This window comes from Gasterosteus aculeatus, chromosome 4 (assembly GCF_964276395.1).
Source record: "Gasterosteus aculeatus chromosome 4, fGasAcu3.hap1.1, whole genome shotgun sequence".
In the NCBI taxonomy this organism is placed as follows: domain Eukaryota; kingdom Metazoa; phylum Chordata; class Actinopteri; order Perciformes; family Gasterosteidae; genus Gasterosteus; species Gasterosteus aculeatus.
In genome coordinates this window covers 2,411,628-2,425,493 of record NC_135691.1, presented here as the reverse complement: position 1 = coordinate 2,425,493, position 13,866 = coordinate 2,411,628, and the positions used below count along the sequence as shown (strand labels likewise).

The window sequence follows — 13,866 nt, the reverse complement described above, 5'->3', positions numbered from 1 at the left end:
TACGCACAACTAGCTTTTGGAATAAATACTGGTATTTCTCTCAGTCCCACAACTGAATACAGATACAAGCGGGATGCTTTTTAAAAGCTGCGTAATGCGAGACGGATCCGTGAGTCACTGAACTTAAAAAACTATATTTCTCCGTGCAATCACAACGGGATCTGCTCCGTTGCTGACAAGGTTATGAGAATTTAGTGTCCATGAGGATTCTGTTGTATTTACAACTAGTAAATCAGACAAGACATTGCCAGAGGGGTTGCATTTAATCCCCATGCGGGTTGTTGTTCACACATGGATGTCATGTAAGCCTCGACTTCCTCTCATTGACCCGTTAAAGCTCCCATGTCAGGAATCAGGAACATTTATTACCAAAATATGTCAGACATACAAGGAATTTGACTTGGCGGTTGGTGCATAACGGTAAGACAAGGGACAACAAGACAGACAAGATCACATAGTGCAAGAGGTATTTAAATTGAAAATAAAGAGTTTAAAAAGTGTATGTGCGTGTTGTGGAGGGAGTGACGGGCGGGATGTCAGATGTCAGTCAGTGGGGGACACGGTTCTGTTGATGAGCCCGACTGCCGTTTGTGTGGCGTGAAGTCTTGGTCCTGATGGACTTCAACCTCCTGCCAGATGGAACGGGCACAAACAGTTTTTGTCCGGGGCGAGAGGGGTCGGCCACCATCTTTCTATCTCGCTTCAGGGTCCCAGAGGGAGGGCAGATTCCTAAAATACACGACCATCTCCACTGTCTTTAGAGCGTTGAGCTCCGGGTTGTTCTGGCTGCACCACGACACCAGAACGTCAGAGATCAGTCCGATGAGGGTGGTGTCGTCTGCGAACTTCAGGAGCTTGACGGACTGGTGGCTGGAGGTGCAGCTGTTGGTGTACAGGAGGAAGAGCAGAGGGGAGAGAACGCAGAGACGTGTTTCCCCAGCTTCACGCGCCGCTTCCAGGGGAAGGGAGGGGCGGGGGTCGGGGGCAGGTTGGTGGAGCGGTGGGGGATAGAGTCAGGACATTGACTATTGCATCTGCGGTAGAAGTGGTTCAGCTCGTCTGCCAGGCGGAGGTCATTCATGGAGGGGTCTGGTCTAGAACCCCGTCCCTCAACTTTTCTCTAGAACCCTTCGCCAAATAGTCAAGTATGTTTCAACCAGCACCGAGACAACTGACAGGAAAATACAAGCAACGATCCACAAGCAGCAGTGGGAAAGGGGCTTAAATTAGGTACGAGCCCAACATATCTGCCACCACTCGCCTTAATCATCCGGGATCGACTTAAACAAACAGGAACGTGAAGCCACAAACTGTGTGTTGGGGGTCTATCAAGGCGACGAGGTGCTGCTTGAGATCGAATGCACTCGTCCTCCGAAGTAAAGCGGACTCCAACAAATGACGAAGATGACTGCAGGCAATTTCCATCCACTCAATACGCTTTGCTCGTGCGTTTGAAAATATAGAGTGCCGAAAGTTTGGAAAAACCCGCTGTTGCTTCAATGCGGTCACTAAGCTACGATTGAAGAATCAATGTTGGAGGGGAAGGGGGAGGGGGGAGGGGGGGTGAAGCCAAACATTGATTGCTTCTGAAAAAGCTAACGACAAAATACACAGAAAGTTTTAATGATTGTCGCCACTGTCGCCTCACAGCAAGAAGGTCCTGGGTTCGATTCCGCCCAGTGGCCTTTCTGTGTGGAGTCTGCATGTTCTCCCCGTGTCTGCGTGGGTTCTCTCCGGGTTCTCCGGCTTCCTCCCACAGTCCAAAGACATGCTCTGGGGATCAGGTTGATTGGTGACTCTAAATTGCCCGTAGATGTGTGAATGTGAGTGTGAATGGTTGTGTGTCTCTGTGTTGCCCTGCGATTGGCTGGCGACCAATCCAGGATGAACCCTGTCTATCGGCCGAAGTTGGCTGGGATGGACTCCAGCCCCCCCGCGACCCTGTGTGCAGGATAAGCGGTTTGACAATGGATGGATGGATGGGTTTTTGCGCTCCATTCATCAATCTTCAAAACGGTTGGTCTCAAGCTAATCTACATTTATGAAAAGCCATGCATGGTTAAGACACCACAAAGGGAATCTATCTTTCTGCAATTAGTCACTGACACGGCATGTGATGGAATACCATATTTAGTTTACATTATTTTCCATCAACCGTGCAATTAGATGGGAAGGAAAACCATCAATGTGATTCCATCTTCTGATTAACCCTGGAAGTGAAATTTTCAGAATTTCACGGCCGCTTTCGACTGTGCCTTGAAAATGCAGATTAATTTGTGACTCGTTAAATCCCTGTGATGACAGACATAAGTTAAATGAACTGATTCTCAATGAAACCGATATTTAAAACGCGGATGCAGTCGCAGTGAATCAAATTGGAGGCGGAGGGGGAGAGACAGCAGAAACGACGTGACGCATTGGAGGTCAAACTCAAAAGACGTGAGACCGCAAACACACAGAGAGGACGTCGGCCCGTCTGTAACCAGCCGAAACCTTTCCACCATCTGTCCACGACTTCAACCAGGTGGAGGACGGCAGCGCGCTCCTCTGCAGGCCGACTTCAGATCGATCAAAAGGGACCAGGAAAAACATCTCAAACCAAGGGTCTGACCTACACGGCTCCTTGAAGAATCCCAAACAAGACATCAGCCCCGGTGCTGTGACCTCCATCTTCCACTCGATTTCCTTCTAGACATCTGGTCAGGAACCACCTGGGACTCTTAAGTGAATAGAACTGGGCATCAGCAGCATGCGTGGAGTGTTCTAGGATCCAGGGAGCCGTTTCGGCTTTTCTCATTGTGCACGGGTCTACGCGCTCTGAAGCTGACCAAACCTCGGCTGGAAGAACTATTTCCTGCCAGGGGGGCGAGTGGGATCACTGCTCCGTCACCTCATCGTCCATAGCCAAGCCACTTCCAATCGCCCGCCGGGAGAGAATTGGCTTTGTCGTTCTGAGTTTTTATTCGGTGCAAATCTTTACATCTGCAGCTGAAAGCCTTTTTTTAATGCACTGCAAGTAGCTAAAAGCACAAAGTACAAAGGGAGCTGAAACGGCTGAATGAATCGATTCTTAGAAAACACTTCATCCACCTTAAGTCTTTGATGTTCATTTTGAAATAATCACATCGCACCACAATGGGCTTGAAATGAGAAACTCGACTGTACGTCTTTCCTCATTCGTCAAAGAATCTGATCTTCTGAAAGAGTTTTAACCTGTGGAGACCAGAGTCACACCAGCATTTAGGTTGAGCTCGGAACAAATACACAGCGGGTGTTTGCAAAGATTGACGTAAAGAGAGCAGGCTTTGCACCTAATCCCTTTTCACACATAAAGCCTAATCCAGGAATGCTCCTGAATCGATCCATTCCTGGGTCCTTCTTGTCACACATTTCATGCTGCACAGCATTTGTTTGAAGAAGTACGAGACCACGTTTGTAAACCGAAGCTTGTTCCCATGTGAAGGTAGAAGAAACTCAGCAATTTACCAGCAAAGGCATGAAGCTGGTTAACAAATTCATTTAGGTGACAAACAGTTGATCCAAAGGGCTCATTCATTACAAACACAACTTTAGTAAAGAAGTGACTTTAAATCACTGACAACAGGAAGCGACTGATACAATGTGTTTATTAGAGAAATTACTGACTGTCTTTCTGAACAGAAACCAGACTCAATGAAGCAACAGTGGATTTGATCACATTACAGGTCATGTATCTGACGCTTTTTTATCCAAAGCGACTTCCATTGCATTTTTAGGGGTTAGGCGTCTTGCTCAGGGACACGGGGCAGCCAGGGCCCTTGCGGTTCCCAGTGCACCCTCTCCACCCCTGCACCACGGCGCTACAATGTTACGTCGGCCTTTGTGCCGTGACAACGCAGCCGGAACAAAGCTTTGTCCCATTTAAATGAAGAAAAAACTAAACGGCGCAGAGAGCTTTCCCCGTGCGCCAAGGAGAACCGCGGCTGCCGATCGAGAGCCCATCTTTGGTTTGTCCGTTTAGGGCCACCGTGGAAAAATGGCGGCCGGCTCGGCCGAGTCGTGTTCGTGAATCTCGTTCCGAGGTGATTAAAAACCAAAGGAAACGGAGAGTTCTTAATGATATGAAACAACATTTTCCTCTTATGTTATGTTTGTTGTGTTTCTCTGACACGGTTCCTTGTTCGTGGCGTCGCAGGAAACAACGGACCGTTTTTTGTCCTCCTTCGCTCTGAGCCGTATTCGGCGCTCAGCGACTCCCGGAGTGAAAAACCAGCATTTCATCTTTCAGACGACTGAAGCTTCCGGCTTTGATGTCCTGCAAACTCTGACAAGCAGCCGGCGTTGATACGGTGTTCAGAAGCTCTTTCAGTCCTCCGACAAAATGGAGATTGAGGGTTTGCTTTATATACAGTCAACCGTAGCAGGATTGTTGTGTGAAAAGGTGAACACAATGTCACGACAACAGAGAAACTCTAAATCTAAATGCAAGCTGCTGTCAGTCAGCGTTTGCCAGTGCTTGTGTGATTAATTCAGGCTTTCTAAAAACATAATAACTTTTTCAAGCAAGGTCCCGGATGGTTATTTATAATGTTTAATTATTTTGGTTTGGGGCTTGTGCAATATTTCTTGCACTAGTATCGGATATTTAATTATAAAGACCACAAACTCACTGCTTCAATGAATCATATAAGAATATTTCCAAAACGACATCATAACTGAGGCATTTATCAACAATGAATATTTATAAAATAAAATATAATTTACCCAAGCAGGTTCATACTGAAAGGTAATTGTGAAATAGTGGCTGCTGTAGTTTTAACAAAACGGTTGCTATAGTATAGTAATCTGGAGAAAAAAAACTGCATTTAAAAAAGGATGTTGTTCATAGAAGATATGATTTTCTTTTCTGCAAAGCCACACTGAAGGATTTCCTAGAGATGCTGCCACAGTGCTTAGACAGTCTGTGCCACTTGCTTCAGTTTATTGGAAAAACAGCTTATTTTGACAGTCTGCTATGGTAATTTTTTCTGCAGCAGTGGAATTAAATAAAAGAAAGAACTTTGCTTGTGGGAGTCGGACGACCTACTCGGACTCCGAAATATAGAAATGCTAAAAGTTCACATTTTGTAGATGAACCTACAGGACCCAGTCACACGATCCTCACGCCGGAGTGCAGGTTAGTGAGCGGATTTAGGGGCCACGTCTTATTCTTTCAGCGCTTGTGATGCTTTTCTCTAACATGATATACACCAAACAGCGTGGAACAGAAACCTTTTCTTATGTAGTTACTGTTCCAAATCAAACAGGCTCCGAAAAACGGCGATGTTATGGAGGCTTCGTATGTTTCAAATCCATTTCCCAATCGTTGTCTTGATGGATGCTATTTGGGGAAAGCCTTGACACAGTATAGATCGCTGTGATCTACAGTACATAAGGCATCTTGTAGTGGGGATTACAACAGCAACGATGGATACTGCTACCTACTGGGGCTTCAAGGGGAGCGAAGCATTGACGCCCTTGTAGAGCACAAGGTTTACGTTTAAAAAGGCCGACGCCAGCGCATCACTTTCGGTCTGTGGATTATTTGTGGAGATGGAGTTAAGAAAGCCAACAAAAGCAGGTGGTGCGACCCCACCACAGCTCATCTGAAGCCCGGCAACAAATGGGACGCAGCAACCGGAGCATGAAAGGGCAAAGTCTCGTGGCTTCAGTCTCTATCATCATCTATTTTCCAGCAGCAAAGTGCTTGAAAGCTCTGAGTTGTCATGTTTTTGTGATGAGAAATATGATAAAAATAAGTATCAAACAAACCATTGATTCCACATCTAAATATGAGAGAAGCCAATCTCTGCTCTGATGTTCATGGTATGGATAAAAACACCTGCAAGTCCTTTTCCCCCAACCAATCTGACGCAAGCGTCACACTGTGACCAAGCGGCTGATGCGCTTATTATATATAATTATAACATCCTTTCTCCCAAAACATGATGACTGATGACTACCCACCCTCACACCTCTCCCCCTTTCCTAACAAGCATCCTCGGTGACAGAGGGAAAACACTTGTACCATCGGTGCCTTTGAGTGTGGAGCTGTTGATGACCAGCAATATGCTCTCTGGGGCTCAGACAGCCGCTCGCCTGCTGGTTCCTCAGGAGAAAACCAGCTGACACCGTTGTGGATTAGGATTATGTTGAGGAATCAAAAGGTGACTTTCTTGATTGAAAATCGAATTGGCAAATATTGTCCGAATAAAGTCCTGAAGAGCCAGAGGGGGGGTCATCGAAGAAGACAAGTCTGTGGGAACATTTACGGCCATTTGCACTAATGGTTTGTTCTGGAGCAGGACGTTGGGTATTCAGTGTAAATGCCTCAGGCTGCTCTAAATGAGCAGGAATTGGAGATGGATGTTGGTTAGTGGAAGCTTGCACACATTCACAGAGGAAGAATGTCCCAGACATTCTGTTAGCAGACACGGCAGGAATAGAATCACATCTGCCAGACAGATAAATGGCTTTTTGTCACCAAATTCACACACCCGCTACCTGTAAAAAAATCGTTTTTCAAGTATGTTTTGTTCATTTATCGTGTCCCGGAGATCTCACTTTAGGAAGAAAGCTGTTCTTTGTTACTGTTAGCAAACATTTGCCTTGCATTTTGAGTACAAACGTCTCTTGAAAGAGCCTTTTCCAGTCGTAATCCAATTAGTCATCCCTCAAAAAATGTTGTACCATTCACAACTTTCCCCTATGATCTACTTCTGTGAAACTCTGTCCTTGGTCTTGTATACTTTTCATCAAAGCTATGACATCATCCCCCGGATGAAGACGCTGCACACTCATTCAGACCAAGGACACACACATTCCCACACACAGACGGATCACACGAGGATGAAGCGAAGGGCAAAAAAAAACCCACCCAAAGTTTACTGAGAGCTTTGAGCCACTGAACAGACGCCCAGGGGAATAATGACGCTGTATGGAAATAAAAAAGGCGTGTAAGTACTGGGAGGTCTGACCAGATAAAAGGACACAGCTGAGGAACAAAACAGGTGAGAAACTAAACAATGGCAGGAGGTAAAGCAACCAGGAGGCACGGGAGAGCAAATACAGCAAAACACACAGACGAGCTGAACAACTTCCCCGATCGGATTTAATGTGCTGCAATGTTGAGAGAGTTCTACACACATTCTACTGCAGCAGCAGCGTTACTAATTAAATTAGCGGCAAACCATTGGATGAGTTATTTTATCAAAAGCAATTTAGATTTGACCCAGATAACAGGTACGGTTTTCCATGTGAATTAAGTAAATGACGTTCTACATTTGTTGGTTTGGTCTTTATTTTGCACCGTTCATCAGTTCTCAGTATTTTTGACGGCAGGAATCTTCTGTCGACCTTCTGGCCGATGCAGCTGTACTAAACTGTAGTGAGACACAATTTAAAATCGGCACGCTACGCAAACATGCCAAACTTCCACGGTACCGCAAATTCAACGTGATCTCCAAAAACCTGTTCGTAAAAATGTACACGAAATATTTGACATAGAAATTCGTAACAATACGTAGGAACTGGCGGCGGTTAACCACGCCCCCTGAGTGAACAACATGGCGGACCATGTTGGATTCTTGAGTGAACGTCTCTCCGCCATGTTGGTTTTTTTGAGGGGGTTAGGGTTAGTTTTCTATTCTTACAAGTTAACATTGATTTCTCGTTAAAAATGCAATCATAACACGTTTATTTTACATGGTTAGACTTCACGAAGTGTGTTTACGGGGCGCAGGTCCCCGTTCACTTTGAACAGGGTGACGTCATCGGTTGCGGTCCCTATTTATTTAGTATGTATCACTGCGAATTTGTATCTTCAAGATTTTCGTACAGGTTTTGGAGATCAGGCTGAAAAATTACACCTGCGTTAATTTAGATGAAAAATAAGTGAGGCGTTGATACATTACATTACATTACATTACATTACATGTCATTTAGCTGACGCTTTTATCCAAAGCGACGTACAATAAGTGCATTCAACCATAGGGTACAAATGAGGGAGTCAGAGTATCAGTTTTTCATTTATTTATTGTCAAAGCTCTCAATTAATACTAATTTGTAATACACGTATAAAACTAATAGTTAGGACTAGTTATTGCTTAAGCGTGCGTGGGAGAGTGGATCGTGGAAAAGGAAGAGCTAAAGCTTACATAACTGAAGAGAAGATCGACCGGAATAAGAATGGATTACAAATCAATGCTGCAAAGAGCGTTTGAAACATCTGCTGTGGATTTTTCCTTCTGAAGCCACGTTAACAGTGTTATAACCAGCAGTCATTTTCACTCTCACTTTACGAAACAAAGAGTTTCTCCTCAGTAGTAACGTGAAAATACGATGTGTTGGAGGAGGCAGATTTTGTTGGAGTGCGACAGTCAAGGTCAGAGGTCGCAGCTCTTGTTCGCCTGTGTGCGGCCTTGTATAGATGACGGACGGGCTGCTTCATGCCTCATGTTATTGTTCAATCACGGATGATTAAAGGACTCCGTGACCTGCTCGGGACCCTCTCTGCATGCGAGCGTCCCGCTGTCCCGTCCTCTGCTGGAGGTAAGAACTTTCTTTCGTCAGGCCCACAACACCGAGCCTGACGATGGTGTAACACGTCGTTAGCTAGCAAGTCTCCTTCCATGAACGGTAATTAAAAGCTTCCAGCGTTGAAGAGACCGCATCAAGCAGCAGCTCTGGCTGCAAACACAGCGGACATCGGATCACCAGGCTGCCTGCACGGTGACTCTCGAGCGCGGCGAATGATTGGGAGTCAGAGGAATTCCTTCGTCATAATTTGACAGGTGTTTTATGAGCGTATTTTCTTTCAGCACGCGCGTCATGAATGATAATCGCCTCTTCGAGGTAAATTGGTCATGCAGTCGGTCGGATTCTTTTAGAGTGTTACCTGGCATATTTGCGGTTCTTCGGGTTGAAAGTGTGTATTATTAGTTAACAAAAACGTGCCACAATGATTTCTGTCAGCGTGTTGTGGTCGCAGCTGCTTTTCGCTTCCTTTACAGCCGGTGCAGGTTGGTGCATGTAAGCGTGGCCCCCAACGCGCTCGTTGCAGCGCATTAAGCTGATGGAAGCGTGGCGCCCACCTACCGGCTTGCCCTCGTGTCTGCACCGTTCAGACATTAACAGACATTCTGATGCAATGACACAACAATCCCAGATAAGATGAAGCTCGTTGGCTGCGTTTCCGACACCCCTGAAATCGCGGCGTTCATCAGACCCGGTTTTATGCTCGAAATCATCCCTCCATCATTAAGGTGCTCATTTATGTTTTAAGACTGTTTTAAGCACATTGTTCCACTCACAAACATTTGGGACTTTATTAAACTTTCTCGATCTGTTTTAAGACTTTTTTTCAAAATATTTTTCAACCTAATTTTTCAACGATATTTTTTAACGTTGTTTGACTTCCTTCAACTTTTTTGCCTTAACATTTTTAGACTTTAAAACTTTTTTTGACCTAACTCTTTTTTTCTAAACATTTCTTGTTGAATATTGACTTGTTCTTTCTTTCTTTTTCTTTTTCTTTTTTTTTTTTTTACATATTTTGACTTTTTTTTACCTGTTACTTTACATCTCTCCTTATGTAATACAAGGTTAATGCTAATGTTAAGGTTAATCGTAATCGTTCTGCATTGCTCCTTTTCAAATAAAGACGTTGCCAACATGTATAGAATACAGTCATTTACCAGCTCAGATATTTCTTTCATTCTGCACACATTTTAATTTCTTTAAATATTTTTAAACTTTTAAAATATTTTTAATTTTTAACTTTAACTTTATTCTCTTATTTTAAACTAACCCATAGCTTTATTCTACTAAACCATTGCATTAGCATTTCATTTTATTTCATTACTTGTGCACTGCTGTCTTGTTGTCTATTGTTACACTGTCTACTGTTACGCACCAACCGCCAAATCAAATTCCTTGTATGTTTGACATATTTTCGTAATAAATGTTTCCTGATTCCTGAGGGTAAAGTTACTCTTTAGAAATAAAGCTTCTCCTCTTGGCCGTATGTGCCCCACACAGCCGGTGAAGCAGCCGGAGGCATTAAGGTGAAACAGCAGCCCATCATAAAAAGTAGAAACACTGAATTACCACAGTTCTCCTCGTCTGCTTGATTGCCGCAGTCATCGATGCCATTGCAGTGCAGGACTTGAGGGAGGCACATGGTCAGGTTCCCACACGGGAAATATCCAAGAGGGCACGCCGCCGTGTCCTCAGTGACATTTAGTGCTATAAACAAAGCAGAAAATGCAAGAGTGAGATTACGGAGGTGGCATTTCTGACGCTGGTCTGCCCTGAATCAAGAGATATCAATCAAAGTTACTGTGAGGAAGTTTTTATTGGTTGTAGAACTTTGTCAGTTGAATACCGGTGCCCTTGTGTGACCGAGTAAACAAGGCTGTCTGAATGTTTTACCCTGCATCGGTGCCACGTGGTCAGATTACACACAAAGTAGGTCGAACCACAGCGGAGGTCCGGCAACAACCGGCCCACCGCTGACCGACCCACATCCGGCTCCCCAGACGTTTGAGTCTGGTGGTAGGAAGCGCTACGGGAGTAGCTTTAGCGGGATGACTTTCTGCGTCTCATGAAGGAAGCTTAAGTATCCATTTGTCTGATCAAAGAACAGAAGCTCAGATGAAGACACACAGAGGGAGAGCGGCTTCCCGCCCCGCTCAGGTAGGCATGGCTCTATAATGTGTTTGCACACGCAGTAGTTTGCCGCTAATGTTCAGATGATAAATCTTCTTTAATCAACAGTTGTGTGTGGCGACTTGCAGCCGTTAAGTTAAGCAGCAGCAGCAGCATCAAACAAACAATACAAACGGATAAAATGTGGTGAATGGAAATGTGCATCTGGCTCAACAAGCCTCTAAAGTGAGAAATATCTGTCTGGAACGAATAAAGAAGGAAATGTAATTTATTATTCACCTCATTATCAACGAAGCACTCAACAGCTTGATCCACACTAAAACACTGATTGATGATGTCATTATGTCTCACCTCACAAAGGTCTTAAGCCATCCCTACTTGTTAAAAATATACTGCACATTTTTAATCATATTTTTCTGAATTTTCTCTGGGAACATGTCTGGATTATTTTTCTGGGTAATAGACCAGACATCACAGAGGAGTTTGCTGGTTGAATAACTTCTCTGGCAAGATAGAAGCTCTTTGGAGGATAAATCCTCCTGCTGGGTCCCGAGAGACCGTTTATCTATGAACTAAGATCCGATGGCTTTGACCTTAGTTCAGGGTCACGTTGAAGGAGAAAATACATTTTATAATCTGTTTACTGCCTGTCTTAAAGTTGTCATAAAAAAAGCCGTTAGCGAGTCAGTTTTTAAGTTATTTGATGTAAAGTGCTTTAGATGGGATGAGGGAGTTTATGTTGTTTGGGGGTTTCTTTTGTATAATACTGCGACTGAGGGTTTCATGGCCACGTTGCACAGCCTCAGCTAAAGGTGACAAAGGAGACAAAAAGCTATAACAGTGGAAATGAAAAAAGATATCTTGGATCACTGTGCAGCAGTTTGCATTTAACCTTCCTTTTCAGGATGATAAAGAGAATATATCCCAATAAAAAAAACGTACAGCAGGTGCATCTGGGATTAGAGAATATAAAAGTGGAACGCATTCCCATCACGCTCTACGCTGTCTAAATGTCTTTGGTGATATAGTGCTCTCCCACTCTGCGCTCCATGCTCTCCATGCTCAAGTACACCTTTTCAGGACCGCAGCTCAAAATTGCAATATTCTTCTGACTGCATGCAAGGTCAAGACGGACATATTGAGTCCACCTGAGACAGCACTGGTGTCATTTACATTTTAAAGAAAGCCCTGAAATCCAACGGTTTGCTCTGTTTAGGGGTGTTTGACTGTGTCTGAGGACTGGTGGACACCTGATCAAGTGCTTGGCATCTTCAGTTAAAAGTGAGGATGGAAGAAGACATTGTTTTTGTGGGGAAACTTTCTTGGCCTTCGTTTCACTGAATCAATATTCTGTGTCTTGCTTGGGAAATGAAATAAGAAGCGATATCCGTGGTTCTTGCGTGTTGACAGTGTATGTGTCGTGCATCAATACTGACATTTTATTTTGTTGGTTATTCTCGGTGACGTCTGTCGTGTGCATCACTGTCCCGTACATGACAACAATCCCTCAGCTGCTGTTCATGAGCTTTTCCACACTCAACGGAGGGAAACAATGATTTGCTAGAGTGGCCTCTCAGATAACTCGGTCTCATCGACTGCCTCTGCTGCAGATTCAAGAAACCGAGTCAGACAAACAGAAGCTGATAAGGAAGAACCAGAACCAGCTGTGCCAGGTGCATCGCCAAAATACCGCGGGCTCCACGGCCCCTTAAGGCAGGCCGGCTGTGAGTCGATCCCAGCCGCAGCCGGAGCGCTGCCTGTCGTCTGTTGACTGACACAATGTAAACGGTAGAATCTTAATTGGTTGCTAGGAAAGACATTTTTCCCAAAGGGGGCACAGGGGATGGCCCATTATGATTTATTCATTGCTTTTTTTTTGCTCCGCAGCTCGAGATAGAAAGCAAGCCGTCATGCAGCGGATTCCTGTCTCGACCGCCCCCCCGGAGCCTCACGGTACCATGAGTGCATCAGCCGCTTGGACCTCAATTGACAAAGGCGAACTGGTCCACAGTCACACGCCAGAAGGCGATCGTCACATAGGGTCAGAGTACATGTCATCTTCAAATCCCCCCCCCAAAAAAAGAAGAAATCTCACTTAATTGGGACCCTGGATATCATTGGATATCTTGATATGGATTTTCAGATTGTCAAAGATTGATTTATGAGATTGTTTATGAGGCGTCCTGTCAGTCCTACTCAGGTGTGCGGAGACCTTTGATACCTTTGGTTCTCCGGGCTTCACGTGGACCTGTAAGTGTCCTTGACAAAGGATGCGAGCAGGAACACCGGACCGCGACTGATGCAGCTCACATTATGAAATAACAGGGTGATGGATTACTGCTCAGGAAGAAACAGACGAAACCAGATCCACAGCACTCAATGGAAATGGGATAAAAACACAAAAATCGGATTCTGCTCCACATTAACTCCACTTAAATTTAGATTCATTCCGGATTCATTTTTGAGTCGCTCAGAAAACCGCCTGCATGCTTCTTCATCAAACAATTGTTCTGCACGACCGCGCAGATTGCGCACGATTAATAAGCCTCAAAATGAGTCAACCAGAGAAGTTGCGCTACTCACCCGACACCCCGCAAACCAGCGCCACGGCCACGGCCACGTACACGCACATGGTCCCTCTCGAAGTTCTCATGCAGATCGCCGGGGTCGTTGGTGGAGAAGCAGCAGCGACGTCACCACAGCCAATCGTCCAGAATGCCGGAACCCGCGCGTAAAAACAAGGACGATAAAAGTTTGTGGGATAAACGCGCGCAGGTCAGAGGCAGCGGCCGCAGGATGGAGAGACCCGCAGAGCACTGCGGTCACTTCGCAAAGGGCTCAACTCGGTCTGCGCCCGGTCCGACCGCGAGCAAGGTCCAACGAATCAGCGGGCATGGCGTGACGCGCGAGCAGCGGCGACAGCTCAGGTGCAGCGAGCGCACGGAGGGGTGGGGGTGAGAGAAAACGGAGGGGGGAGGAAATGGAGGATTTATAGGAAACAAATTGGGGCTGACGCGCTGCTCTGCTGATTCGTCTTGAATGCTTTTTTTTTTAAACTGTCAACCCTGCAGATGTTATGCAAAAGAGTCGTCTCTCCGTATTAGAGGGATTATTAGGGATTGCTTTATGAATGGGTTCGTGTGAAAGACTTCTTCCACTAACACAATGTCCATCTGGACG

General features: G+C 45.2%; 1 protein-coding gene across 1 annotated transcript in view; it reads right to left on the bottom strand.

The window, feature by feature from the left end:
* Positions 1 to 13,536, bottom strand: part of rxfp1 (relaxin family peptide receptor 1) — a 33,003-nt gene extending 19,467 nt beyond the window's left edge. The window contains exons 1-2 of the mRNA XM_040174857.2: positions 13,270 to 13,536; positions 10,126 to 10,263 (exon numbers count right to left, since the gene is read on the bottom strand). Coding sequence (XP_040030791.2) covers positions 10,126 to 10,263; positions 13,270 to 13,339 — 208 coding nt within the window. The 5' untranslated portion in view covers positions 13,340 to 13,536. The remainder of the gene's footprint in view (positions 1 to 10,125; positions 10,264 to 13,269) is intronic.
* Positions 13,537 to 13,866: the final 330 nt, after the last annotated feature.